We start from the raw sequence: 27,786 nt of genomic DNA, 5'->3' as shown, positions 1-27,786 counted from the left end.
GGGCCCGCTCCCAGTCTCGGGCCCGCTCCCAGTCTCGGGCCCGCTCCTGGTCCCCCTGGACCCTGCGCCCCCGGAAGGCCGATGGCGGAGGAAGAGGAGGCTGCGCGGCCCGAGCGCGTGCGCTGTGGGTGGGAAGTGATACTGACCAATGGGAGGTGGCGTTGGCGTTGCCGCGCGCGGTGCCCGGATGTGCGCAGGCGCGCAGGGCGCGGGGCTGGCGCGCGCTATGGGCGGCCGCAACAAGAAGCAGCGCGCGGGCAGCGCAGCTCATGCGGCCGCCGCCGCCACCACCCGGGCGCGCGTCGCTGCCGCCGCCGCGCAGCCCCCGCAGCGCGAGGGGGCCGCGCCCGCAGAGCCCCCTGGCAGGGCCGCCCCGCTCCGCCCCGCGCCCGCCGCCAAGGAACTGCGTGTCAAACAAGGTACGGCGGAGCGCCCGTGCCGTGCGGGGCGTGCGCGGGTGAGGGTGCCTTGGCTGGAGGGGGAGCGCCCTCAGGGAGCGCCTGAGGGTGCGACTGCAGCTGCCCGCGGACCGGGAAGAGGGAGAGGCCCAACAGAAGGACTGGTGTTTCCCGGCGTCGGGAGAGGCAGCTGGAGTCACTCCACCCCGAGGCTGGTTGGGCCTGGCGTCAGCCCGCCCTGCCCGTCTGAAAGGTCGAGAGAGGTGATCCTGCCGCTTTGCTCGGCGCCGGTGAGGCCGTGTCTGGAGTGCTGTGCCCGGTTCTGTGCTCCTCAGGACAGAAAAGGAGATACTGGAGAGGGTCCGGCGAAAGCCACAAAGATGCTGAGAGGTCTGGAGCATCTCTCGTATGAGGAGAGACTGCTGGAGCCAGGCCTGTTTAAAGAAGGGAAGGCTTGAGAGGGTATCTCATTAATACACATAAGTATATCTCAAAGGCAGATGTCAAGAGGATGGTGACAGACTCTTTTCAGTGGTGCCTAGTGACAGGAAAAGGAGCCATAAACTAAAATAGGCCATAAACTAAAACAAAAAGTTTCAGAACTTTTTTACATTTAGGGTGACAGAGCACTGAACAGGCTGCTCAGAGAGGTTGTGGAGTCTCCCTGTCTGGAGACATTCCAAACCCACCTGGACGTGTTCCTGTGTCACCAGCTCTAGGTGACCCTGCGTGTGCAGGGGAGTTGGACTAGATGTTCTCTGGAAGTCTTCTCCAGCCATAACTAGTTTGTGATTCTGTTTCCAAGGGTGTCCCTGAGTAGATGAACTTTGTTGGCATCAGTGTGTTGAGTTATTTACAAGAAGTCTTGTTATTAGATTATCAGCATTTCCTGTACAGCAGGTATTTGGGTGGCACTTTTCCCAGAGTTTCTTATGTAGATGTGCGTTTTGTATGTTGTCAAAACCAATACAATCTGGATTTGGGATTGTTTTGGAGGGTCTTTTTCTGTCTTGAAAGAGCAATTACAGGGCTGGAGGCACTTCAGCAGTGTTGGGTGAGTTGAGGGATGACTGTTCTGGGCATAGTCTGAAAAACTGGTATTCTGCAGCACTGCGAGATGCCTGTTTTCAATAAAGCAGCTTTGCCAGAAGTAGCTCAGATACCACATAGTATTAGAAGAGTTTGAGTTTGTATTGCAGACCATAAGCAAATCTTGCAATGGCCAGGCCATCTGAGATTCCAACTTGTTAGCAAAAAGTCTTGTAATCCATTAATATAAGCTTCCCGAACGTATTCGTGTACTCTGCTTTTACAAATCTGGGCTCTGCTAAATGTATTTCTCATGTCTCCCACTCCCCCAACAGCCCTGGTGCTCAGACCCCTTCAGAAAATAGCCCTCTGCTCTCCCAGATTGTAGACTGTGGTGAAAAATCAGTCAGTGTAAGTGAAAAGTTAGTATGCTCTAAACACTGTGGTTGCAGAGCCTACCAGTCAGTGGCAGTGGGTAACTTGTGAGTGCTGACAGCTGTTCGTATTGCCTGACCACAGGTGACCTTTGTTTTTCCTGAAGTGCAAAGTGCAGTTACCTGCACCCCATCCTGATCTAGAAGCAGGCTCTCCCAGAGCCCTTCTGCAGGCAGTCCAGCACAGATGAGTCTGTCCAACCTCCTGCTGGGAGGTGTCTGTGCATCATGGAGAGCAGTGCTGCTCCCTCTGGAGCAGTGTACAGCCACTCAGAGTGGTAGAATCTGCGGTTTTGCTCAGTTTCTTTCTACCTGTGCAGTACTAGACATGGTATGTGTATTCTGAAAGTGATGGCATCCAACAGCAAGCTGTGTGTTGTCATTCCAATGACAATAAGTAGTTTTGTGAATTAGTGTTTTTAATAATAGCTGCTAAATGAAAAGCATTTAATCACGTCCATAGCATGCTTAGACAGACCAAATGCTTCTGTAACCACACGGCCTCCTAGATAGGAGACAAAAGCAGGTGCCTAGGTAAGAATAGGTCGGACATACAGTGATACTGCTATAGGGTGATCTTACATCCTCCACCAGTTGTGGCTTGAGGTCTTCCTGAACGAGATGCTGTTTTTTCTTTTTCAATACCTTCATGTATCAGTTGATTCTTTACTACAAAGCTGTTTTGTCTGCCCTTGGATCTTGGTAAATGTCCATTTTCTACAGCTTTACTGGCAAAGAGTTCTGTTACGTAGCTATGCACTTTGTAATAAAAAATCCTCAAGAGTCTTGCATGTTTTAAATCTGCTATTACTTTCCCTGTTTGGCAGCCCCTGTTCAGTGTTCGGAGAGAGTGAGCAGTTAATCCTGTTTTCTGTCCTTGTGCCACTTTGAATTTTGTATTTTGTCCGCCAAGTGTCATGTCCTTCTTCATTATTTTCTGTTCAAGGCCTTTCTTGATTATTCTAATTGTCATTTTGTACCTGCAAGTTGCTGGCAAGTTAGTGTAGTACTTGCTTCTACTAACCTGTGTTGTGTTGGCTCTACTGTAAACAATGTTTTCTGTGTTCTGCTTATGTAATTGATTGTTATTTGCAATTTGCAGGTCCGAAAACTTATAGCTTTAGTTCAACGACAGATTCCGGGGCTGCTGCAAATCTAGATAAATCCGTTCTTAAGGTAAATGTCTTCTTTACATAAAATAACTTTGATTTGCATTGTACTGCTTTAGCTGAGTAAGTATTTCTTCAGCTCTTCTTCTGTTTTATGTGTGCAGGTAAACTACATTCACGTATTAGAAATTGACTGATTATATTTCAGTTTTTGAGTAGGGGTAAATTAATGGCTGATATGGTTTGAAGCTGGCTCCCTGCCAAGTCTCCAAACCTTACCACCAGAAGTTCCCCCCCCCCAAACCTCAGGGAGAAGAGGGAGAAAAACAACCAACTAAGAAAACCCGAAACGAGAGAGAGACAGCTAAAGTGATATATATAAATATATTTACACTTAGGTTACAATTGAAATATATACAATTTAAAATATATACAATTACACAAGGGAAGGGAAAGGGGGAAGGGAAAGGGAACAAAACCAAAATAAAATATATATATATATATATATATATATATATATACATATATATCCCAATCAGTAGCCCGAGATCTAGTAACTAAAGAGTTAGCAAAGAAAATATCCCACCACTCTCCTTGGGACAACCGAGAGTCACTCTGGGACGATCGCCGGCAACCTCCGCCTCCCAAGGTCGACAAGGCCTTACCAGGCCTCGCTCCCCAACACGGCAGACTCAGCAGCAGGGAACCTGCACCTCCAACCCGCCAGAAGGGAAGAGGGCGAAGGGCTCTCCTCCTTTCTTCTTATAGTCTGGCTTACGTAAAAATCGTAGGGAATACTGGGTAAATCTGGGCCCTTCCTTGGTTACAGACTGGTCACCAAGGAAGGCCTAGCCCAAACCACCACATTCTCCACCCCTTATTCTATACTATTTTTATGTAACACCTATGTCTCATGTTCACCTACATCCCGCGCATATATATACACATATACGTATATAGTCCTTGTTGGTCTCTCGGCGCAGTTGTCTCGTCGTTGGAAATCAATATGGGCATCAGTTCAGTTCAGTCCAGATCTTTGGTCTCCTCAGTCACAATTGCAGTTCTGATTTATGGCTGTTTCGTCATTCTGAGCTGTCTCATCACTGGATATTGGCATCAGCTTAGTTCAGGTCTCTCTCTCTCTCATCTGGTGACTGGCTTCCTGTAAAAACACAACTCATGACATACAATTAGTTTTTCCCCAAGGCTAAATTTCCTTGGGGCACGCATTGGATCGCTCCATCCTTCCTCATTATCCACCACGTATGTCCTGGCCCTTGAGCAAAGACAATCCCACAAATGGGTTTGTCTTGGCCTGAGGCAGGGGTAATCCAAACAGCTTTCCCTAGCATTCCCCTCAAATGGACTGCTGGGACTTTATCTCCATCAACAATGTGGAGGGATTCTGCTTGTGCAGGGCCAGCTCGATTAACAGAACCCCTGGTGTTAACTAGCCTGGTGGCTTTGGCTAAGTTCTTATCCCAGTTCTTGTAAGCTCCCTCACCTAGTGACTGTAGAGCTGTCTTCAACAGTCCGTTATATCTTTCAACCTTCCCAGCGGCTGGTGCATGATAGGGAATGTGGTACACCCATTCGATACCATGTTCCCTCGCCCAACTGGTGACTAATTCATTTTTAAAATGAGTCCTGTTGTCCGACTCAATATGTTCTGGGGTCCCATGTCTCCACAGGACTTGCTTTTCAAGGCCCAAAATGGTATTCCAGGCCGTTGCGTGGGGTACTGAAAAAGTCTCTAACCATCTGGTGGTTGCTTCCACCATGGTAAGCACATAGCACTTACCTTGGCGGGTCTGTGGCAGTGTGATATAATCAACCTGCCATGCCTCTCCATACTTATACTTATCCCATCGTCCACCATACCACAGGGGCTTCAGTCTTTTCGCCTGCTTAATAGCGGCACAAGTCTCACAATCATGGATAACTTCAGAAATGATATCCATGGTTAAATCCACCCCTCGGTCTCGTGCCCATCTGTGGGTGGCGTCTCGGCCCTGATGACCAGGAGCATCATGGGCCCATCGAGCTAAGAACAACTCTCCCTTCTGCTGCCAGTCTAGGTCTACTTGTGACACTCCTATCTGTGCAGCTAGATCCGCTTCTCTGTTGTTATTGTGTTCTTCATTAGCTTGCTTCTTGGACACTTGGGCATCTACATGGTGGACTCTCACATTCAGACTCTTCGCTCTGGCAGCGATGTCCTGCCACAAGTGAGCAGCCCAGATGGGTTTTCCTCCACGCCTCCAGTTCATCTTCTTCCATCAGTCTAACCATCCCCATAGTGCATTGGCTATCATCCACGAGTCAGTGTAGAGGTAGAGTCTTGGCCATCCTTCTCGTTCGGCAATGTCCAGGGCCAGTTGGATGGCTTTGAGTTCTGCAAATTGACTCAGCTCGCCTTGACCCTCAGCAGCTTCTGCCACTCGTTGGGTGGGACTCCAAACGGCTGCTTTCCACTACAGGTTCCTTCCTACAATACGGTGAGAACCATCAGTGAAGAGGGCATAAAGCCTTTCTTCATCTGGCAGCTGATCAAATGGCGGAACTTCTTCAGCTCAACTCACTGGCTCTTCTTCTTCTGCCAGACTGAAGTTCCCACCTTCAGGCCAATTTGTGATAACCTCCAGAATTCCAGGGCGATTTGAGCTTCCCAGTCGTACACGCTGTGTAATCAAGGCTGTCCACTTGCTCCATGTAGCATCGGTGGCATGATGGCACCTTCCCTTTGAACATCCAATTCAGGACTGGTAGTCGGGGTGCTAGGAGAAGCTGTGTTTCAGTGCCAATCACTTCTGAGGCTCTTGTATGCCTTCGTAGGCTGCCAGAATTTCCTTTCCCACAGGAGTGTAGTTGGTTTCAGAACCCCTGTAGCTTCGGCTCCAGAAGCCAAGTGGTCGCCCTCACGTCTCACCAGGCACCTTTTACCAGAGGCTCCAGGAGGGACCTTTATCTCCAGCTGTAGTGTAAAGTACGTTCTTCACGTCTGGTCCCATTCGAACTGGTCCAAGAGCCACGGCATGTGCAGTCTCTTGTTTGATCTGTTTGAATACCTGTTGCTGTTCAGGACCCCATTGAAAGGTATTCTTTTTACGGGTCACAAAGTGAAGAGGGCTCACAATCTGGCTATACCCAGGGATGTGCATTCTCCAGAAACCTATGGCCCCCAGGAAAGCTTGCGTCTCCTTCTTGTTGGTCGGTGGAGCCATGGCTACAATCTTATTGATGACATCTGTTGGTATCTGACGTCGTCCATCTTGCCATTTCACCCCTAGGAATTGGATCTCTCTGGCAGGTCCCTTGACCTTATTCTTCTTAATGGCGAAACCGGCATCAAGGAGAATCTGGATGATTTCCTCTCCTTTCTCAAAAACTTCTTCCGCTGTGTCCCCCCATACAATAATGTCATCAATGTACTGGATATGTTCTGGGGCCTTGCCCTTCTCCAGTGTGGCCTGAATCAGTCCATGGCAGATTGTTGGACTGTGTTTCCACCCCTGGGGCAGTCGGTTCCATGTGTACTGCACACCTCTCCACGTGAAAGCAAACTGCGGCCTGCGCTCTGCTGCTAGGGGAATGAAGAAAAATGCATTGGCGATGTCGATGGTAGCATACCGCTTCACTGCCTTGGACTCCAGCTCGTATTGGAGCTCCAACATGTCTGGTACAGCAGCACTCAATGGTGGCGTGACTTCATTCAAGCCACGATAGCCCACAGTCAGTCTCCATTCGCCATCTGACTTATGTACAGGCCAAATGGGGCTATTGAAGGGTGAGTGTGTTCTACTAACCAGCCCTCGGCTTTCCAACTTGCGGATCATCTTATGGATGGGGATCACAGCCTCTCGATTCGTCCAGTACTGTCGCCTATGCACTGTCTTAGTGGCTGTCGGCACTCGCTGGTCCTCAACTTGCAGTAATCCTACAACAGAAGGATCTTCTGAGAGGCCGGGCAGGGCAGATAATTGTTTGGATTCCTCTTCAGTCACCGTGGCTATACCAAAAGCCCATCGGTACCCCTTCGGGTCTTTGAAGTATCCTCTCCTGAGGTAATCCATACCAAGAATGCAAGGGGCTTCTGGCCCTGTCACAATGGAATGTTTTTCCCATCGGTCTCCTGTCAGGCTTATTTCAGCCTCTACCACCGACAGCTCTTGAGACCCTCCTGTCACCCCAGAAATTGAAACAGTCTCTGTGCTCATATGTCCTGAGGGCATTAACGTACACTGTGCGCTGGTATCTATTAAAGCTTGGTATCTCTAAAGATCTGATGTGCCAGGCCATCGAACCCACACAGTCCGGTAAACTCTGTTATCTTTCTCGTCCCTCTCCTTCTCCTGGCGGAAGGCAGGGCCCCTCTGTTGGTTCTGGTCAGAGCATTCACCATCGGATCTTTGCTTCGGCTTGTCAGAGGCTTTCTTGTCATCCTGGAAACGGACTCCAGACCCCCTGCGTCTAGGGAATCTTAGTTCTCTTTCAAAGAAATCTGCATCTACTACGTAGACAACTTTCTTATCGGCTTCCTTGTGTTTTAGTTCTCTCTGGCCTCAAGTCTGGAAGTAGGTTCACCATTCCAGTTCCTCATGTTTTCTCCATGGGCGCGCAGATAGGACCCCAGTTCACTGCACTTAGATCTACGCTTAGGGTTTTCACTCCTTCTGCGTGTGACGGAAGGAGATCGTGAGCGGGACCGGGACCAAGATCGAGATCGTGGTCGAGACTGGTCTGCTGATCTATCTCTGTAGCGTCTGTCCCTGTGGTCTCCGTAGTCATCTTCATAATCAGAGCGCCCGTAAGGCTCATCTCTCTCAGGTCTTCGTCTGTAACCAGAATCAGAATAGTCTCTAGAAAACTCATTCCTAGATTCTACTGTTTCTTTTAGATGTCGCAGAACCCTACACAGCATGCTCACAGGTGTTTCTGGCATGTTTGGAAGCATTACTCCTGCCAAGGTATGGACATATGATGCAGGAGCACTCTGGATTATCTTCCACATGGGCATTGTGCAAGCGATAACCTCTGGGTCATCAGTGACGGGATCGTATTGAGCGTCATCATACATAAGTTCCAGCAATGCCAATTCTCTTAGGTACTGGATGGCGTCTTCTATCTTGGTCCACCTCCTCATGGGGCACGGTAAATAGTCTTTAAATGGAAACCTTTGTCTCACACTTAAGACAAGTCGCGCCCAAAGACTGAGGTCGGGTTTCTGCTCTGCAATTAAGCGATCAAGTTCACGGTCTCCAGAGATGGAAGCTAGTTGTTCTACTTCAGCAGTTGACAATATGTGACCTCTAGCCCCACGGTCTCGGCATTGGAGCAACCACGACAGAATTCGCTCACCAGGCCGACGAGTGTAATCTTTTTGTAAGTCCCGGAGTTCTGATGGGGTCATTGACCGCAACTCTGTAGTTTCCATTTTTGGGGGTGGTGCTGCTCGTGGAGGTGGAGTTCTGGCACTGGCATCAGTATCAGTCCCCTCTCCGTTATATTCTGACCTGTTTTGCTCTCCATCTGGTTGTAGGCTTAAAGTTTTGGGCGCCGATACCCATGACTTCCTTTTCACTACAGGGGCGAGAGGTATCTCAGGTGGTGTAGTCTGGGTTCCGCTTTCAGTGCATGTAGTAGAGGTGGCATTGGTCTCAGGTGGCAGGATTTGGGTTTCTGCCTCAGCCTTAGTCTTCCGAGCATAGTCCACAGCAGCTCAATAGGCACTCGCCAGGCCCCAGTACAAAGCAAAAAACTGCATATTTGGGTCCTCGTAAGAAAAACACCCTTCTGCCAGACGACGTGCCACCTCATCAGGATCAAACAGCTGCTCTGGTGTGAAATCCCAACTAATGGGAGGTGTCACGCGCCCTACCAATTTACCAAAGTTGACCCAGATTCCTTGCCATCCAGGGACTGGTTTTCTCAAGGCCCTTCCCAAAGTTCCAGCAAATCCCTTTGAGTTTTGGCGTTTCCTGCAACAAGAAAAGCAGTACCACACCACCTTTCCAATGTTAAACAGCACTTCCATGGCTTTTAGGAATAGAAGAATCGTTGCCAAACAATTTATGTAAGGATTGGAGCCAATTTTGATTCCAGGGACCTCAGCCACTAGGCCTTTGATGTCATAATTAAGGAAAGGCAGATATTGGTAGATGCCTTTTGGGTTAGTTCTCACTGGATACCCAGCAGCATATATAAAAATGGCCAAAATAATCAAGAAAATGAATAAAAAGGCCATGTTTATATATTTTTCTCTCTTTGTTCCCAAACAAAATTATATTTATATAAACAATAGGTTCTTGGCAACTCTCCCGGTAGTGTTCCCAAACAATGAGCAGTGTTTGCACCAACTTGGCTCCCTTCCCAGACTTGTTCCAAAACAACCGTGGCAAAACCAAAACAAACCGAGATAACCGGAGATAAACCGGGCAGAAACACCAGATAAAGTGATATGGTTTGAAGCTGGCTCCCTGCCAAGTCTCCAAACCTTACCACCAGAAGTTCCCCCCCCCCCCAAACCTCAGGGAGAAGAGGGAGAAAAACAACCAACTAAGAAAACCCGAAACAAGAGAGAGAGACAGCTAAAGTTATATATATAAATATATTTACACTTAGGTTACAATTGAAATATATATACAATTTAAAATATATACAATTACACAAGGGAAGGGGGAAGGGAAAGGGAACAAAACCAAAATAAAATATATATATACATATATATCCCAATCAGTAGCCCGAGATCTAGTAACTAAAGAGTTAGCAAAGAAAATATCCCACCACTCTCCTTGGGACAACCGAGAGTCACTCTGGGACGATCGCCGGCAACCTCCGCCTCCCAAGGTCGACAAGGCCTTACCAGGCCTCGCTCCCCAACACGGCAGACTCAACAGCAGGGAACCTGCACCTCCAAGCTGCCAGAAGGAAAGAGAGCAAAGGCCCCTCCTCCTTTCTTCTTATAGTCTGACTTACGTAAAAATCGTAGGGAATACTGGGTAAATCTGGACCCTTCCTTGGATACAAACTGGTCACTAAGGAAGGCCTAGCCCAAACCACCACAATGGCATAGGAGAATGTCTATTTTTTAAGTATATTTTGCATGCAAGACTATTAAGAATTATGTTTGGGCCTCTTCTGTGCATGTGGATTCTTCTTCCTGTCAAAGAAAGAATATAGATTTTATGTAACAACCTTAGGAGCAACTAAAGCTTGGTTCATACTTTAGAAGAGTTAAAAATATTAGAATTATATGCTAAAATTATTTTTAAAGTTGCGTAGGAAGGAGAGTGTCACAGATTGTATCTTGATGTTCACATTATTTTATAGCAGTTCTTGTAAGCAGAGGAGAAAGTCCTTGTTTTCCAGTAGAATTTTTTTTTAAATTTCCTTAGAGTATTTCCTTAAAGATGTAAATGGCCCTTGTTTGTGATAAGGAGTGAACTCTTCTATTTCAAGTAAAAGCACATAAGTTGCAAAAGGAAAGAAGTGTTCCTTTCAGAAGAAATGTTTAGAGCACTTATGGAAAGCTGGAGAAGTTGGAATTTGAATGGCAGAGAGATTTCTGCGTTTTTACATCCTTAGGCATGAATAGCATTGATATGTCTTGAAAACTTGTAATGTTTGTTTGTGTCAACTAATTTTCTCTGTGTGCAGGTAACGATAAATGGTAACTTGGAGAAAAGGATTATTGATGTCATCAATGACCATAAAACCCAAAATGATGACAAAGGAATGATTTCCAAAAGACTTACTGCAAAGAAACTACAGGTAGAGTTCAAAGTTTTGTTTCCCGACCATTGCTTATTTAGAATAAAGAGTTTAGTTTTTGTCATTTTTATCATGTATTGTGCTGCACTTTTGTGTGCAGTACAAACCATTACAGCACACTTTTCAGTAGTTATATTATTGATTAGTCAATGGAATCAAGAAGTATGCTTATTAGGAAAAGCACGTCTTTATGGATTCAGGAACTAAAATCAAGAGTCTTCAGAAAAGATAGAGGAATAGTACTTAATCTGAATGTTTTATGTTTCCTATATTTTTCATTCCATTTAGCTGGGAAATTGTAGGTGTATCTTTTTTTAACTGAAAAATTACATTCTCTACAGAGGCTGGAATGTAGATTTTTTTATACCTATGCATGCTTATTTACAAAGAAAATATTATAAATTTTATGCGCAAAACAGAATTTTCTGCTTAGCCTTATGATACAAAGAGTGCCCTGTTGTTCACCTTTATTTAAAGCCAGCTTTCTGCTATGTGGGAAATAGGAGTTTATAAACCTACATTACACTGCTAGATGAAATCCTGATGCTTTCTGACTTTTTCTGTTTATAGGATGTATACATGGCTTTACAAAGATTCTCTTTTAAGACTGAACACATTGAAGAAGCGATGAAAAATACACTTTTGTATGGTGGTGATCTTCACTCTGCCCTTGATTGGCTTTGTTTAAATCTTCCTGATGGTGAGTATTGTGACAGAATAGTTTTTAACAGAAGAGAAATAGGACTTGCTCTGCCATAGGAATGCTTCATAGTAGTAATTATATAAATATATCGTTTTACTAAGATTGGTAGTCACCACAGCGTTCTTCTCCTAGATTCCCGGCTTTCTGGTTGTGGGATATTTTAGTGTTTAAAGTGGTATGGACTTGTTCCTACTCCTGGAGTTCTGTGAAAGTCTAACAAGCAAATACTAGCTTATATAAGTGCTAAAATCTAATTTTATTTCAGGGGTGCTGGTTTGGTTTTGTGTTCTTCAAGTTGGTTCCCAACACACTTTAAAAGATTTTCTCTAATTATTGGCATTTTCTGTGACATGGGTTTTTTATTTTGAAGATGCTTTGCCTGAAGGTTTTAGCCAGCAGTTTGAGGAGCAGCAGCAGAAACCAAGAGCAAAATTTCGTTCTCCCGTGTCACAGCATGAACCTCCACCTCACTTAGTAGATAACAAAAAGAAGGCAAGTGGCCCTGAAACTAAGGTAAACTGAAGATTTCACCGGCATTTATTGGGGGAAGAGGGAACAAAGTTTTTTAAAATACAGGAGTTGCATTGGCTTCCAACACTGATAAAGCTTATGAAATAATGCATAATTAATAATTGTCACCCACATTATTTTAACTTCAGTGGAATGGTCATTTGAAGGTATTGTATTTTTCATGTGGAGTCTAGAAGGCTCTTCATAGGTCACTTCTGTGGTAAAGCATGGGGAATCTCTTGAGGTTTGAACAAGACCTAGTGCAAGGTGCTGCACCTGGGTCAGGGCAAGTCTCGGTATCAACATGAGCTGGGGTTGAAACTAGATGATCTTTTAACGTCACCTCCAACCCAAGCCATTGTATGATTCTTAAGCTTAACTGTATCCTAGAATGGGTTTATTCTGTTTATTTACAGGTGGCGCTCTTTACATAGTTTGTGGGTTTAAGTTTTCTTGTGTACTTGCAGTGTTTTGATTTCTGTGGTCATTGAATCTTAAAACCAGAAATTGAAAAGATTTCATGCAAGGGATTTCATTCTTTACAGCAAGTACAATCATTCTGGTGTTAAGATCTATTTATGTTTATAGTGAAATATTCACTCCAGTTGGAGAAGTTTGCCCCATGTTTTTTTGTTGCGTATCTTAGTTTGTATATAAAATCTTAAACATTAGTTCCTGGCAGAAAAGAGCACTGATGTTTTCACTTCCTTTTATAATTTCTTTTGACTTACATTGCTCTTCTTAAAAGATGAATGTGAGGAAAGAGAAAGAAGTGAGTATGAAGGAATGGATTTTGCAATACGCCGAGCAACAGAGTGATGACGAGAAGAATGAGTCTTTGAAAGAGACAGCTGAGGAACAGTTTGACCCAGTAAGATAGAATAATGCTTCACAAAGTCTTTCAAAAATGTCTGGTACATCTGTATGTGGGGGATTTGTTATAAGTTGGAGATTGAATACTTTTTTACATGATCTGTTTTTACAGTTGCAGGCTATTGGGTTGAAAATTCTCCTTTTCTAACTTGGTTTTCCTTTCCTCTGTTTTTTGTACCGGGTTCAAAATGTTGAATGTATTTATCTGGAAAGGCAAAATTCTTAAAATATATCTTAGTTTGATTAGGAAAGTTATTGTTGGGGATTTTACATTTATAGGGTTTAGGAGGATTCACAGAGTAACCAATTAGAAGTCTCAAGGGGCTTACAGGAACACCCAATCACAAGAGGTTAACAAAGGCCAATGGGAAACACCTCAGGACACCTTCCCAGGACATTCCTGCATGGATAACATGGGGGGTGCTGGGAAGAAGAAGCATGTGTTTGCAAAGAGACCACCAAAAGCCATTTTAAGACATGTTTAAACAACAGTTTTTTCCTATATAATGCAGGTTTAGTGCCACAGAAAGTGACTCAAATTCTGAGAGGTTTTGACAGTTATATAAGAACTAATTGTTTCTCTGTTGTATGAGCTTGGTATAAATGACAAAAAACCCTCCATTTATTTATTATAAAGTTTGTTAAAATATTCAACTTGTAAGTAATTATTCTCTTGAAATAGAATGAGAGGTATATACATCTGTCTGCCAAGCTTTCAGAAGCAAAAGAACAAGGAAGCATCTCCAAGCAAGACAAAGACAAGCAAGGCCAGAAGGCAGCACAGGAGAAAATAAGAAGAATTCAGCAAGGTAGAGCTGTGCAAGTTACCTGTGTTTTATTTTCTGGCCTGTGTGTTTGTTAGGCAAATAATTCTTGGAGTCAGATTGAATTGAAGATTATTTAATCCTCTTTTATGTCAGTGTGTGAAATGCAGGCCTTTCTGAATCTGTACTTTCCATGTGGATCAAATTCTAAAATGTCAGTAACATTTTACTACTTCTGGTTTTGGGTGCTCAGTATGAATTAATATAATTGAGCGCTTTAAGCAATTGGTGGTTGTAAGTAGTATCTTCTTTCTGGCAGAAATGGGAGTACTTGAAGAACATCCAGTATTTAATCCAGCTCTAAAGATTTCAAACAAACAGGAAAGTGAAAAGAAAAAAACTCCCTCACCTCAGCCTCAAGAAACCACTTTCAATTTGAGCTTGCTTGAAAAACCCGATGGTGCTGCAAAGGAAGACAAAGGTGTGTTGAAAGAGGTTCAGTAGTACAAGCTTGAAGTGTACCACAAGTTTTCAGAATTAGTTCTTGTTTTTCTAGGTTGTGTTGCTTTGCACTGCTGAGTCAGCAAGCTCTGATCATGAGAAAGGGAGGTGGGCTACCACAGAAGGGCACAGAGTTGTTTAAGTTGGAAAGGACATCTGAGATCAAGTCCAAAATTTGGCTAGTCACCACCTTGTCAACTAAACAATGGCACTATGTGCCATGTCCAGTCTTTTCTTAAACACCTGCAAGGATGGTGACCCCACCACCTCCCTGGGGAGCCTGTTCCAATGCTTGACACCCTTTCCATGAGGAAATTCTTCCTAATGAGGAATGACAGCCCCCCACCTGGCTACAATCTGCTTTCAGATAGTTGTAGAGAGTGATAAGGTCTCCCCTGAGCCTCCTCTTCTCCAGGCTAAACACCCTCAGCTCCCTCAGCAGCTCCTCACAGGACCTGTGCTCCAAAGCCTTCACAAGCTCTATTGCCTTTCTCTGGACATGCTGCAGCACCAAAATGTCTTTCCTGTAGTAAGGGGCCTAAAACTGAACATGGAATTCAAGGTGCACCGTCACCAGTGCCCAGTACAGGGGGACAGTCACTGGTCCTGCTGGCCACGCTATTGCTGATCCAAGCCAGGATCCCGGGTGGCCTTCTTGGCCACCCGGGCATACTGCTGGCTCATGTTCACCTGCTGTTGACCTGCATCCCTGGTCCTTTTCCACTGGGCAGCTTTCTAGCCACTCTTCCCCTGCCTGGAGTTGCCATGGCACAAGGGCAGGACTTGGCACTTTTCAACTTCATACCATTGGCCCATTTATCCAGTCTGTCCAGATCCCTCTGCAGAGCCTTCCTGCCCTCCAGCAGATCAACACTCCTGCCCAGATTGGTCTCATCTGCAAACGATCAGTCTATCTCACTGACCAAACTGACTTTAAAGGATTTGTATTTGTTTTAGCAGATTACATTGAAAGTTATTTTTGCCATCCTGTCCTGTCTAAAATTTAGATTATTTCTTTTTTTCAATTGTAGTGCTAATTACTGTTTCTAGTGTCACTGTCTCATCTTTTTGAACTATTTTCATGGTAAATCTTCAAACTGTTAGATTATTTTCTAATAACTAGACTTTAATGAAAGTTCTAAAATTATTGGGTGACCAAAGATGACAAAATACTGTAACTAATTTTCTGCTAGATGCTTCTATGAGAAATGCAGGCATTTCTGTCATGTGTTATCAATACCAGTATTTCTGCAAAGTATTTCAGAAAATATTGCTGACTAGTAAAATACATTTGAATAAAAGGTAAAAATGTTGTTGACTTCAAAGGATTGTAAAATAAACTTTAGGAGACTTAAAATGTGTCATTTTGCTCTTGCAGTGAAAAAGAAAGAACCACTAGATATAAGAAACTTTGATTATAGTGCTCGAAGTTGGACTGGTAAATCTCCAAAACAATTTTTGATTGACTGGTGCAGGAAAAATTTTCCCAAGAGCCCGAATCCTTCTTTTGAAAAAATTCCAGTTGGAAAATACTGGAAATGTAGGTATGTATTTTCTGTAACCTTTATAACTTCGTTTTGATTCATTTAAAAATAGAAAATCTGGCCAATTCTGTCTTGTTGATCCAGATTTATATTAGTATTATATATATATATATATATATATATATATATATATATAAACTCTTTTTTAGTCCATCAGGGAGGTATTTCACTCTGGATGACAAAAGTGACAGTTGGATTAGGTACAGTTAAAAAAAATAAGATTCTGGTGAATGATCCTGTAAAGCTCGGATGAGATTTTTATTTATGTACTCCTGAACGAAAGGTTAGTCTGAAGCAAACCTGTGAGATAGATTTAGACAACTGACTTTTGGTATTCTCATTCAAAGTAGTATATGAGAAAAAACCCCTTTGGAGATTCTTTAATAAAGTGGAAGTTAGAAATTTGTATTAAAGCTACCATAAATTTATAGTTAAAACAGCGCAGTACCTTTTAATTTTTTAAATTTCTTTCAGAAAACAAGTCTGTAATATAGTGTTATGAAGTAGAATATTATTATGTACAAATAAAGTAGATACAGCATTACAAATGAGTAATATTTATTGAAGGAATGAAATAAAAGAACTTGTTTTCTTACTCAAGGTAAAAGCTATGAATATATTGTCCACCTAAGAATATGAGAAATTTTACTGCTACTCTGACAAGCACGTATCTGTTAAACAACTGTTTGCATCTCAGTAGTTCATTAAATGTCATCTCGATCTATCCTAGACGGATACAAGCACACAAAGAAATATTTAGTCCTTCTTCCAAGCACCTAACCTTATTGGTATATGTATAAATACTTGTGCTTTGAAAAAAATGAAGACATTTGTTAGGAGAAAAAAAGAAGTCATAAAATCATTACTGGAATCTTTACTGAAAATATTCTGCTGTTCAATCAAACTATACCTGCTATTTCTGTTTGTAAAATATTATTGAGCAATATGAAATTTATTTTGCTTAGTTTCTGTATTTGAATTTCACTCTTTTATTTTATACAAAAACATTAACCGGTGTACTGTTTATATAGATAGCAAAAATTGAGATAATTGCCTTTAAGAATTTCTCTTTAAGGGTCAGGATTGTCAAATCATCAGATGATGTGATGGCAATGTGTCCTACGATCGTAACAGAAGATAGTATGCAAGCACAACATCTAGCTGCTACTTTGGCACTCTACCATTTAACCAAAGGACAAGTAAGATTTTGACCAATATTACTGTTCTTGGCCTGGAATCTGCCTCTGCACTTTTTTGTTATAAAACCTGTAGTTAAATTCTAAAAATAGTTTAATGATGTATTTCCCAATAAATTCTTTGCTTGTATTATATGTTAATTGTTTTTTATGTACAATCATGCATATGCTTTGCAGCGTACAGAAAGGATATTTTTTTGAGAGTAAAACTATTCTTTCAGTGTTGTAAAGAATGCAAGCCAGTTGAAAATCAAAAATGCATTGTTGATGTTTACATTACTATCTTCATGGTTTCTGTGTTTAAAAGTAGCTCCCTACTTTTTTTTGGTCATTATCTTTTGACACTCAAGTTTGTTTACAGATAAAATATTAGCGATACTACTAAGTATGTAATAATGTAATTTTTTTCTGCTTTTTGCACCTGAAGTCAGTTCATCAGTTACTGCCTCCTACCTACCGAGATGTCTGGCTAGAATGGAGGGATATTGAAAAGAAAAAGGAAGAAGAAAACAAGATAGAAACCAACAAGCCTCGTGATACCTTTATTGCTAAATTATTAAACAAACTCAAAAAACAACAGCAGCTACAGTCTGAAGACCAGCCCAAAGTATCTGAGGGGCCTGAAGATTCCTGGGAAAACTTAGTTTCTGATGAGGACTTCAGCAGTCTCTCCCTTGAGACCTCAGATGCAGATAATTTGGAACCTTCAAGGATTTTGTTCAAAAAGCTGCAAAGTTCCTCTAAATATGAGAAGCTTCTGAAAGAGAGACAAGAGTTACCTGTGTTTAAGCACAGATACTCAATCATAGAAACTCTTAAAAAACATCGAGTACTCGTTGTGGCTGGTGAAACAGGCAGTGGGAAGAGTACCCAGGTACCCCATTTCTTGTTGGAAGACTTGTTGCTAGATGAAGGATCAAAAAAATGCAATATTGTTTGCACACAACCCCGAAGAATCTCAGCAGTGAGTCTGGCAACCAGGGTTTGTGAAGAGCTAGGCTGCGAATCAGGACCGGGAGGAAAAGTAAGATGTGTCTGAATTCCTTTTTCTTGTCTTGATCAAATACAGGGGGCTGGATTGTTGGTACAAAGTGAAAACATTATTTCTTACACAACTAAAGAATTGGATGTTGTTTTCTCTCAAAAAGGACTTCTTGCTATGTTAGTTGTTTCTTTTCAAGTTGTCACTTGCGAACGTCTGGGTATCCATATATGATTTCTAAAATCTTAAGAGGCTAATGTAGAACAATGGTGTTTCATAATGGGAGTGATCAAAGACCTGAGTAGGTTGCCCAAAGACTGTTGCACCACTATCACTAGGGATGGAGAAAACTCCCTGGGGTGGAGAAAAGGGTTCTAGCAATCCAATCTGGCCTCGAGTGAGGCTCTGCTTTGAGAGAGGCTCCCTTCCAACAGAAGTTATTTTGTTATTTGAAGAAAGCCAAAGTCCTGTATTTGTTATGGTGGTCTGTTTGTGCAAAAATATTTTTGAGGCTGGCAAAGAATCCTGAAAAGAACCCTGAGTTTACCAGCTCTTTGATACTCTGAATAAACTTAGTGTGTTTTCCCTTTCTTAACAAAAGGAAGCACTTGTAGGAAAGTGTGGCAGTCGTGCACCATACTACTTAATTAGCAACTTGTGCAGTGTCTGAATCTGACATGTATGAAGTTTCATTTAATGTTGAATATTGCTAGCTTGTATATTATTTTAAGGTATTTTTAATATTTTATTTAAGAATTCCCTGTGTGGATATCAAATTCGTATGGAATCAAGAATGGGAGAAGCCACCAGACTTCTCTACTGTACAACAGGTGTCCTGCTTCGGAAACTTCAAGAAGATGGTCTTCTTTCAAGCATATCTCATGTTATTGTAGATGAGGTTATTAATTCTTTACTATTCCACAGAAACTATAGTTATTCTGAGCCCTGCGTGTACTAAATCCTTGCTATAGATATGTTTTTCTAATTCTAGGTACACGAAAGAAGTGTCCAGTCTGATTTCTTGCTAGTTACTCTGAAAGAGATCTTGCATAAGCGCTCAGACCTGCATGTGATTTTAATGAGTGCTACTGCAGACAGTGAGAAGTTTTCCAGCTATTTCTCACATTGTCCCATTTTAAGGATTTCGGGGAGGAGTTACCCAGTTGAGGTAGGTAGATGTTTCTCTTCAGTATGCAAGACAGTTTGTATGCATGTGTACAGTGCTTGCCTGGTTAGTATCTGTAGGCAATATGTCTATATCACTTTTTTATTACCAAGAATTCAAGTCTTAAAATACATTTTTGAGGACTTGTAACTCTTTTTCTTTTATGGAAATGTAAGATGACTTCAGGGTTTTGAAGTATAAGGTTGTACTGGTTTTTTTCTGATGGATTTATTGATTAAAATCTGTCCATCACTGACATTTTGATTTTTATCTATTCAACCCAGGCAGAAATGAAAGCATTAAAGAATTCACCCTGCTCCCAATTCAACTTTGTCATTACACTCTGTATTTTTGTTATGCATGCAATACAGGCCATGGTAAAGTTTGTGTTAGTGATCGCATGGAAAAGTCCATTAGCAAACTTGTAGCAACTCTAGGTTTACAAAAATCTTAAGAATTTGCAAGATCTATTACAGCATTAAGGCATGCCCTGTTCACCTTTGTTATGTAAGCTTTAAAAAGTGAAAAAAGTGCTGATCAGTTTTTGACATGCCTTTTTTCTTCTGCAAATTTTCACCAAAGATTTTCCATGTTGAAGATGTAATTGAAGCAACTGGCTATGTTCTGGAGAAAGACTCAGAATATTGTCAGAAGTTCTTGGAGGAGGAGGAGGAAGTAGCAATAAATGTTACTGTCAAAGGAGGAGGCACTACAAAGTATCAGGTAAGATAGGCATTTCTAGCTTTGACTTGGAAAATTTGACTCTTTTTTATTATTTTATCATTTTGGTTCCTCAAATGTGATTGGATTGTATAATATAAAATATTTTTCAGTTGGTAAAAGACATACACAATGGCACTCCTACAGTGGAAACCAAGTATTTATAAATGCTGCATCCTTTTGATTGTCTCTCCATCTCCTATATAGCTGGCTTGATTTTACTGTATTTGACATTGAGTTCTGCTGTACAGATTCCCAGCTCTGGATCTATAAGCAGCAACAGGGAAAGCATTTCATTTTTTTTTTCCCCCGAAAGAATTCTCCTATGTAGCAAACCTAACAACAGAAGAGTCGGGATCTTCTCCTTCTTAGCTGAAAAACTCCCAAGGTGCTCCAACTTGGCATACCAAATGAGATGATTTACATGAGGTTGTTGTACAGAGCTTTTTTTGTTTAACTGTGATTAATCCTTAGGTACTCTGCAGTGACAGCTCTATGCGCTTCTGGATCAAAATTCTCGAAGGGGAGACTGTATCAGTACTATCTGATTGTGGCAGCTTAGGCTGTTCATCTAAACTATGTATTTTACCTGTCTGCTCTGACTTGCTTTATCAAAATTTCTGCGGGACCATTTAGCTTGGTGTGAACAAACAGTGATGCATATGTTGAAAAATACACTCTCGTGTGCTCTGCTGATTGTTTGTTTCTTTTCCCCCCCTAGAATGGTAGTAACCCCCTACATCACAACAGCATCCTTTAGTTGTAAGACCAAGCACTCTCATAAGTGCTGCTCCACCTTTGTGGTTTGTTTCTATTGACGCTTCAGTATAGAAGGATATGCAGTGTCAAGCTTGTTTAAGTATATTAACAATGAAGTAATTTAAAATTGTGGAGGGTCGACACTGGCTGGATGCCACATACCCCCCACGAAAGCTGCTCTATCACTCTGCTCTGCAGCTCAACAGAGGAGAGCAAATATAACATAGGGTTCGTGAGCTGAGATAAGGACTGGAAGAGATCAGTCACCAATGTCTTCACAGGCAAGACAGACTTGAAGTGGGGATCTTAATTAAATTTATTATTAACAGAATCAGAGCAGACTAATGAGAAGTAAAATAAATCTTAAAAACACCTTCTGCCCACCCCAGCCTCCTTCCCAAGTTCTGTCTCCTCCCCTCTCCCCAGCAGCACAGGGAGATATGAAATGGCAGTTATGGTCAGTTCATCACAGGTTGTTTCTGCGGCTGCTCAGAGAGAGGAGTCCCTCCCCTGCTCCACCATGGGATCCCTCCCATGGGAGGCAGTCCTTTGTGAACTTCTCCAATGTGAGTCCATCCCTCAGGCAATAGTTTTTCACAAACTGCTGCAACATGGGTCACTTTTCCATGGGCACAGTCCTTCAGACACAGGCTCCTCCAGCATGAGTCACCCACAGGCTACCAGTCCTACTAGGAAAACCTACTCCAGCATGGGCTTCTCCCTCCATGGGTCAGCAGGTCCCTGCCACGAGCTGCTCCAACATGGGCTTTGCATGGGATCACAGCTTCCTTCATGCTCTAGCATGAGTCTCCTCCATGGGCTGCAGGTGGATCTCTGCACCCCTGTTGACCTCCATGGGCTGCAGGGGCACAGCTGCCTCACCATGGTCTTCACCACAGGCTGCAGGGGAACCTCAGCTCTAGTGGCTGGAGCACCTCCTTCCACTCCTCCACTGACCTTGGTGTCTGCAGAGTTGTTCACGTGTTCTCACTCCACTCTTCTCTGGCCGCAATTTCATCTGCACAATAATTTTTTTTCCCCCTTCTTAAATATGTTATCACAGAGGCATTACTGTCATGCCTGATTGGCTTGGCCTTGGCCAGAGGTGAGTCTGTCTTGGAGCCAGCTGGCATTGGCTGTACCCAATATGGGCATAGCTTCTGGCAGCTTCTCACAGAACCCACCCTTATAGTCCCCCTGCTACCAAAACCTGACCACACAAACCCAATACAACAGTGGCACTTAACATAGAAACTTTATGCTATGTATGTAAGATGTCTATAAACAATTAAACAGTAAATTTAAATGTATCCCTCATCTTGTAACTCTCTCCTACTCCAAAACACTGCAGAAGTCGCCACCTAATTCATTGCAACCATTAGAGAACAGTCAGGTGAGGGAAAGGAGAGAGGGGAAACTAGTTTCTTGTACCCCAAAGGAGGAGTTTAGGAAGAAAAGTGGACATCTTACCTCAGTTTGAATTGATACCAAACAAATGCCAGATATGGACCTGAAAACTGTTTACTTTTTGGGCAGATTTTAATTGTTACTTTGGTTTTTTAACCTGGAATGTCATATAACAGTGTATACCTATGCACATTGTGTAAGTGACTGTGATTTAATCTAACTTGCATCAATGTCTGTTTTAAGTGAATGGCAAATTGGTCTTCTGCTCTCTTACATTCTTCTAAAACACTAAGAATATGATCTTCTTTACGTGCTCTTGTCTTTTAGGAATATGTCCCAGTCCAGTCTGGATCTGGTATTGATTTGGCTCCTTACTATGCGAAGTACAGCAGTCATACACAGCAGGCTATCTTGTATATGAACCCTTACAAGATCAACCTTGAACTTGTTTTGGAGTTGCTTTCATACTTAGGTACCATCTACTTCTTAAGAAGTTTATGTAGTTGGGGTTGTCCTGTGGGCTTATTTTTGAGTACTTTCTACTGATAATGAAGTACTTGAACTCATTCTTACATGAAACATCCTAAAAAGCATTGACTGCAGAGTCTAGCATTAGTTCCTATTGTCATGTGAAACTGTTTGCAAATGCGTATTTGTTTTAAGTATATGCCTGTACTGTAACTTTCCAGACAGAAGTCCCCAGTTCAAGAACATCGAGGGTGCTGTGCTGATCTTTTTACCAGGCCTTGCCCATATCCAACAGCTGTATGATCTCATTTCAACTGACAGAAGATTTAACTTGCGTGACAGGTAATACAGATATTTTCTATGGAATTAGTAGTTTAACTTACAACACAACAAATGTACTCGATGTTTGCTATTCTTGAAAAAGGAAGCTGGGAGTTATACCTTTGAGCTGTTTGTGGTATAAATGTCCTTTTGTTATCTAAAAGTTATATGAGCAAAAATGACAGATGCTTAGGAATGGTACAGTAGTAACTTTATTTTTTATTATATTTTTCAACAAACCTAATCACAAAGCACTTGACTACTTCTTTTCCACTTAGGGTGTAGAAGCTGCCATACCTGGGATATAGATTTCTGTGGCTTACTGGGAAGTGACTGCTTCCTGCGAAGAGCTCCAGAGACAGTAATCTACCAAGAGAAATGACCTAGGACTGTAATGACAGATAGTTTTGAAATTTATATTGTGGGTAACTAAAAGTTAAGACAACGGCATGAAAAGAACATTTGCAGTCAAATGCCAAAGATTCATAGATGGACTGAGATGTTAAGGTCTGGAAGAGAAGGAAAGTACAAATCTCTGTGGCTGTCTTATCCCTGAAGGCCTTTATTACTCAATCTGAAAGTCGCATGTGTTTACAGATCTGTGCAAAATATCAATAGTGATCCTTGTCTTGGAAGCACAATGTAAAGAGCTTGAGTTCATGGACACCTAGTTCCCTTTTTTGCTAGGCTGTTGATGTAAATTAACCTAGAGTTTTGCAGTAGTAGTATTTTTCCTGCATTTTTACTGAATAGAACAGCCCTGTGAACTAATGATGTTGTTTTTATTTTTATTGTAATAATACAGTGAGGCAGACTTCCATACCTAATCATACGAAGTTTTACTCTTTAATTGTCCATTCTAGTTGCTTTCTCCAAGCTATTGTCATCATGCTGGTCTTATTTTTTTACTGTATTTTATTTGATAAGTGTGTACTGATTACTGTAATTTCTTGTTCTAGGCACAGGTTAATAGCTTTGCATTCTGTTCTTTCAACTCAAGATCAAGCAGCTGCATTTACAATACCTCCTCTTGGTATTAGAAAGGTATGATGTATTTAAAAAGTTCACCAGTGAAAGGAAAAACTTACTGTGGTTGCAATTCTGAATTGTTATAAAATCTAATCATACAGAATTATGCAACAACCAGTTGTCCCCACTTAAAAGAAATAATTCTAATTTGGTGGTCTGTAATGGATAGAAGATAATATGGTGTAAAACCCTGGACAGTAATCAGACAAATTTTTAAACCTGATATTTTTCTATTAACATCTTTAGTTGTTGCTTTCCTGTATTTTAACTGTTGTTAACTGGTAACTATAGCTTTTGTCTAGGAAAATAGTATTTTATTTACTGCCAAACTATTTAATTAAATGTTGATCAATTTTAGAAGATACCAGCCAGTAATTTTAATGGATTATGAAACAAAAAGTGAATGTGAAATTCTTACTTAACTTTTAGTTCCTCAGTAACTGGGGAAAACCAGACCATTTTCTGAGTTACGTAGCGTTTATTTATTTGCCAGATTATTTAGGGAAACACTTCTGGGTGAAAGATTTTAACCAAATTTACTCTGAAATAGTAATTTAAAAGATAAGATAAATAGAAGAATTATGGAATGTCTAACAGTTTTTATGTTACTTTTTCCAGATTGTTTTGGCAACTAATATAGCAGAGACGGGTATTACAATACCAGATGTTGTCTTTGTAATTGATACTGGGAGAACAAAGGAAAATAGGTGAGAGTTTGATTTGCATCAATCATGCTGTGATTACTTTAGATATTTGGAGGTTAGTACTGCAAGAATTTTGTAATATCCTTATTAAACCACAGTTCTGGATGCAAAAATGTGCTGAGCTCATTGAACAGCTTGCAATTTAGGTACAAGATTGGATTTTCAAATGATTTGAACAACAAGAGAAGTTGTTCATAGATGTGGAGAATCGTGATTAAGTACTGATTTAAAAATTAAGGCGATCCTTTTCATACTGTCTCAGTTTTTACACAATGTGTTGGAACAATTCTGAATTGCCAGGGAGATGAAATAATAAAAAAGCTCTTTCACTTCCCAGTCTTTACACTTTCATTTGTAAGTTATATTCAAGGTTCTTTGATTTTGAATTTTTCAGGTATCACGAAAGCAGTCAGATGAGTTCCCTGGAAGAGACCTTTGTTAGTAAAGCGAGTGCTCTGCAGCGACAAGGAAGAGCTGGACGTGTTAGGGATGGGTTCTGCTTCCGAATGTACACAAGAGAGAGGTATGGTAAACTTAGCAAGAATTTGTAGATCACATAGATATCTTTTGGGTTTTTTTCTGTGCAAAACCAAGAATTCTTGTTGCAATTCACTTTAATTACTGCAAACTGTAAAGATTAAGCTGGAAAAAAACCCAACGAAAACCAGAATTTGAATATCATATGTATAAAGTGTTACAGTAGTTTTTGTTTCACATTTTTAAAAGAGGTTTCTTTTATTCTTAGTATCTCTATTATGTGTTTTGAAAAAAATATTTATAATCAAAGGAAAAGTGCGGCACCAGGGAATTGTGGAACATCAGCTTTTTACAGCACCTACTGCCTCACATCCAGTAGGTGCAAACCTTACCTCCTGAACTTCAAATTTTTTATCAGACTGATCTGTGAGTTTCTGAAGTGGTTTCTGTCTCTATGGATAAGATATGGGGGCAGAATTAGTTTCTGTCACTGCAGTGAATAACGTTTCTCCTGCTTCTTTGAAAGTCTGAAGCAACTTTCAGCTGAGAAGTAATTAGGGTTAAAGTATTGTGATACAACCAATGAAGTGGGCATTTTAGCTTCATATAGGATTTCCAGTTTGAGAGCTATGCATTTTACTGACTGGTTTGAAAATTGGGGTCTTACTGTCTTTCCCTCTCTGACTAAAACTCTTGCTTTCAAAGCTACAACACTTGCCTTAATTCAAAGGATGAATAGCTTACCCGTGCTGCTCCCCCTGCCATGCCCCTCAAAAAGAATATCTACGAAGAATGACCATGTGAAATTCAAATATTAGATTGAATGTATGTGATTCTATGTTTTTATGATGTTGCAGGTTTGAAAGTTTCATGGAATATTCTGTTCCAGAAATACTGCGTGTGCCTTTGGAGGAATTATGCCTTCATATTATGGTATGGATTTTGGTTTTGGAATTGCTAACCTTGTGTGATGGGTTGACCTTGGCTGGACACCAGGTGCCCACCAAAGTCTCTCTATTGCTACCCTTCTCAACTGAGAAAATATAATGAAAGGCTCATAGACAGAGTTAAGGACAGGGAGAGATCACTCACCAGTTACTGTTACAGGCAAACCAGACTTAATTTGGGGAAATCAATTGAATTTATAACCAATCAAGTCAGAGTAAGATAATGAGAAGTAAAACCCAAATCTTATAAATGTTTTCCACCCACCCCTCCCTCCTTCCTGTGCTTAACTTTATTTCTAATTTCCTACCTCCTACCCTCCAACAGAGCAGAGGGACAGGGAAGAGGGGTTACGGTCATTTCATCACACATTACTTCTGCTGCGGCTTCCTCCTCAGAGGGAGGACTCCTTCCCCTGCTTAAGCTTGGGGTCCCTCCCACAGCAGAGAGTCGTCAATGAACTTCTACACTGTGAATCTTTCCCACAGGTTACAGTTTTTCATTAAGTGCTCCAATGAGGGTCCCCCACAGGGTCATACATCCGGCCAGCAAACCTCCTCTAGGGTGGGCTACTCTCTCTGGGAAGCCACAGGTCCTGCCAGGAGGCTGTTCCAGTGTGAGCTTCCCATGGTGTCACAGCCTCCTTCAGGCACACATCTGTTCAGGCATGGGCTCCACCATGGACCTCCACAGGCTGCAGGGGAACAGTCTTCCTCACCGTGGTCTTCCCCATGGGCTGTATGCTGCAGCATGCTGAAGCACCTCCTCCCTTTCCTTCTTCTCTGGCTGCAGTTTGCTTCTGTGCAGTAACTTATCCCAGAGGTGTTACCCTTGTCTCTAATGGGTTTGGCCTGGTGGGTCTGTCCTGGAACCAGCTAGCATTGGCTTCACTGGACATGGGGGAAGCTTCTAGCAGCTTCCCACAGTCATCCTACTACCAAAACGCGTTCTCTAAGTTTTACTTGGCTCTCTGCCAAGTCCCAGACCCAACACCAAAATACCTCCAGCACAGTGCTAAGGAAAAAAAAAACATGAAAAATCCAAACTAGCCAAACCTATATGAAAATAAATGTATTTACGTTATATACAATTACATACAGTTGAAATACCATGCACAACTCCAAGGGAAAGGGAAGGGGGGAGGAAAAGGGAACAAAACCAAAATAAAATATACACGATCAATAACCCAAGATCTAGCAACTAAAGAATTAGCACAAGAATATCCTGCTACTCTCCTTGGGACAACAGAAAATTACACTGGAACGACCGCCGGCAACCTCCACCTCCCAAGGTCGACAAGGCCTCACCAGGCCTCACTCCCCAACACGGCAGACCCAACAGCAGGCAACCCACACCTCCAGAGCCACCGAAGCAAAAGCCTCTCCTCCTTTCTTCTTTATAGCCCTTACGTAAAAATCGTAGGGAATACCGGGTAATCTGGCTACTTCCTTGGTTACAAACTGGTCACCAAGGAAGGCCTAGACTAAAAGTACCACACATGTCCACAGAAGCCCAAGGCACCTTGCTAGCTAAAAATACTGTGCGTGCCTTTATACTGCTGTCTGTTTTGGAATCACTGACCTTATACACTTATTAGCTAATCCAGTGTAATTACTCAGTGGGGCTTCTCCCACAAGGTCAGAGGGTAACTCAGCACTTGAGTGCTGGAAAATCCAGAGCATGCTGTTCAGTGAGAATAGTGTGCTATACAATTCCAGTTTGTCTGAGAGTGAGAATTCAAACTTAGTTAAATAGCATTTCTGCTTTAGGGAGCAATTCCTTTACTTCTCTCCATGTCCTATGTGAGTAAGATATGCATGGGAAAACTGGCAACCTGGTGAATTAGTGCTAGATTGAACTGTATCCCATCAGGTTTGAGTGTCCTGCTCATCAGTGATCACCGATAACACACTTCTCTGAACAGTGGTCATGCCGTATGAAGTCTGTCCAAACAAGTTTTGTAAACCTGGTGTGGGGC

At 42.0% G+C, this 27,786-nt stretch overlaps 1 protein-coding gene across 7 annotated transcripts in view; it reads left to right on the top strand.

Moving 5' to 3' along the window:
- Positions 1-226: 226 nt before the first annotated feature.
- DHX29 (DExH-box helicase 29) overlaps positions 227-27,786 on the top strand; it is a 38,559-nt gene continuing 10,999 nt past the window's right edge. For 2 of the 7 annotated variants that reach the window (XM_027635046.1, XM_027635048.1), the window contains exons 1-20: positions 227-419; positions 2,964-3,037; positions 10,627-10,740; positions 11,311-11,440; positions 11,814-11,956; positions 12,699-12,824; positions 13,509-13,635; positions 13,910-14,071; positions 15,470-15,635; positions 16,711-16,834; positions 17,259-17,855; positions 18,568-18,711; positions 18,805-18,981; positions 19,561-19,701; positions 22,192-22,336; positions 22,554-22,674; positions 23,613-23,697; positions 24,301-24,389; positions 24,781-24,909; positions 25,721-25,796. In XM_027635046.1, coding sequence (XP_027490847.1) covers positions 227-419; positions 2,964-3,037; positions 10,627-10,740; positions 11,311-11,440; positions 11,814-11,956; positions 12,699-12,824; positions 13,509-13,635; positions 13,910-14,071; positions 15,470-15,635; positions 16,711-16,834; positions 17,259-17,855; positions 18,568-18,711; positions 18,805-18,981; positions 19,561-19,701; positions 22,192-22,336; positions 22,554-22,674; positions 23,613-23,697; positions 24,301-24,389; positions 24,781-24,909; positions 25,721-25,796 — 3,063 coding nt within the window. Of the gene's footprint in view, positions 420-2,963; positions 3,038-10,626; positions 10,741-11,310; positions 11,441-11,813; positions 11,957-12,698; positions 12,825-13,508; positions 13,636-13,909; positions 14,072-15,469; positions 15,636-16,207; positions 16,237-16,710; positions 16,835-17,258; positions 17,856-18,567; positions 18,712-18,804; positions 18,982-19,560; positions 19,702-22,191; positions 22,337-22,553; positions 22,675-23,612; positions 23,698-24,300; positions 24,390-24,780; positions 24,910-25,720; positions 25,797-27,786 lie in introns of those variants that run through there. The other 5 variants (XM_027635047.1, XM_027635049.1, XM_027635051.1 and 2 more) reach the window with 5 other exon arrangements.

Source organism: Corapipo altera, unplaced genomic scaffold (genome assembly GCF_003945725.1).
Source record: "Corapipo altera isolate COAL_440 unplaced genomic scaffold, ASM394572v1 61411, whole genome shotgun sequence".
In the NCBI taxonomy this organism is placed as follows: domain Eukaryota; kingdom Metazoa; phylum Chordata; class Aves; order Passeriformes; family Pipridae; genus Corapipo; species Corapipo altera.
Note: the sequence above shows the minus strand (reverse complement) of the source record. Positions and strands in the feature narration are given on the sequence as shown.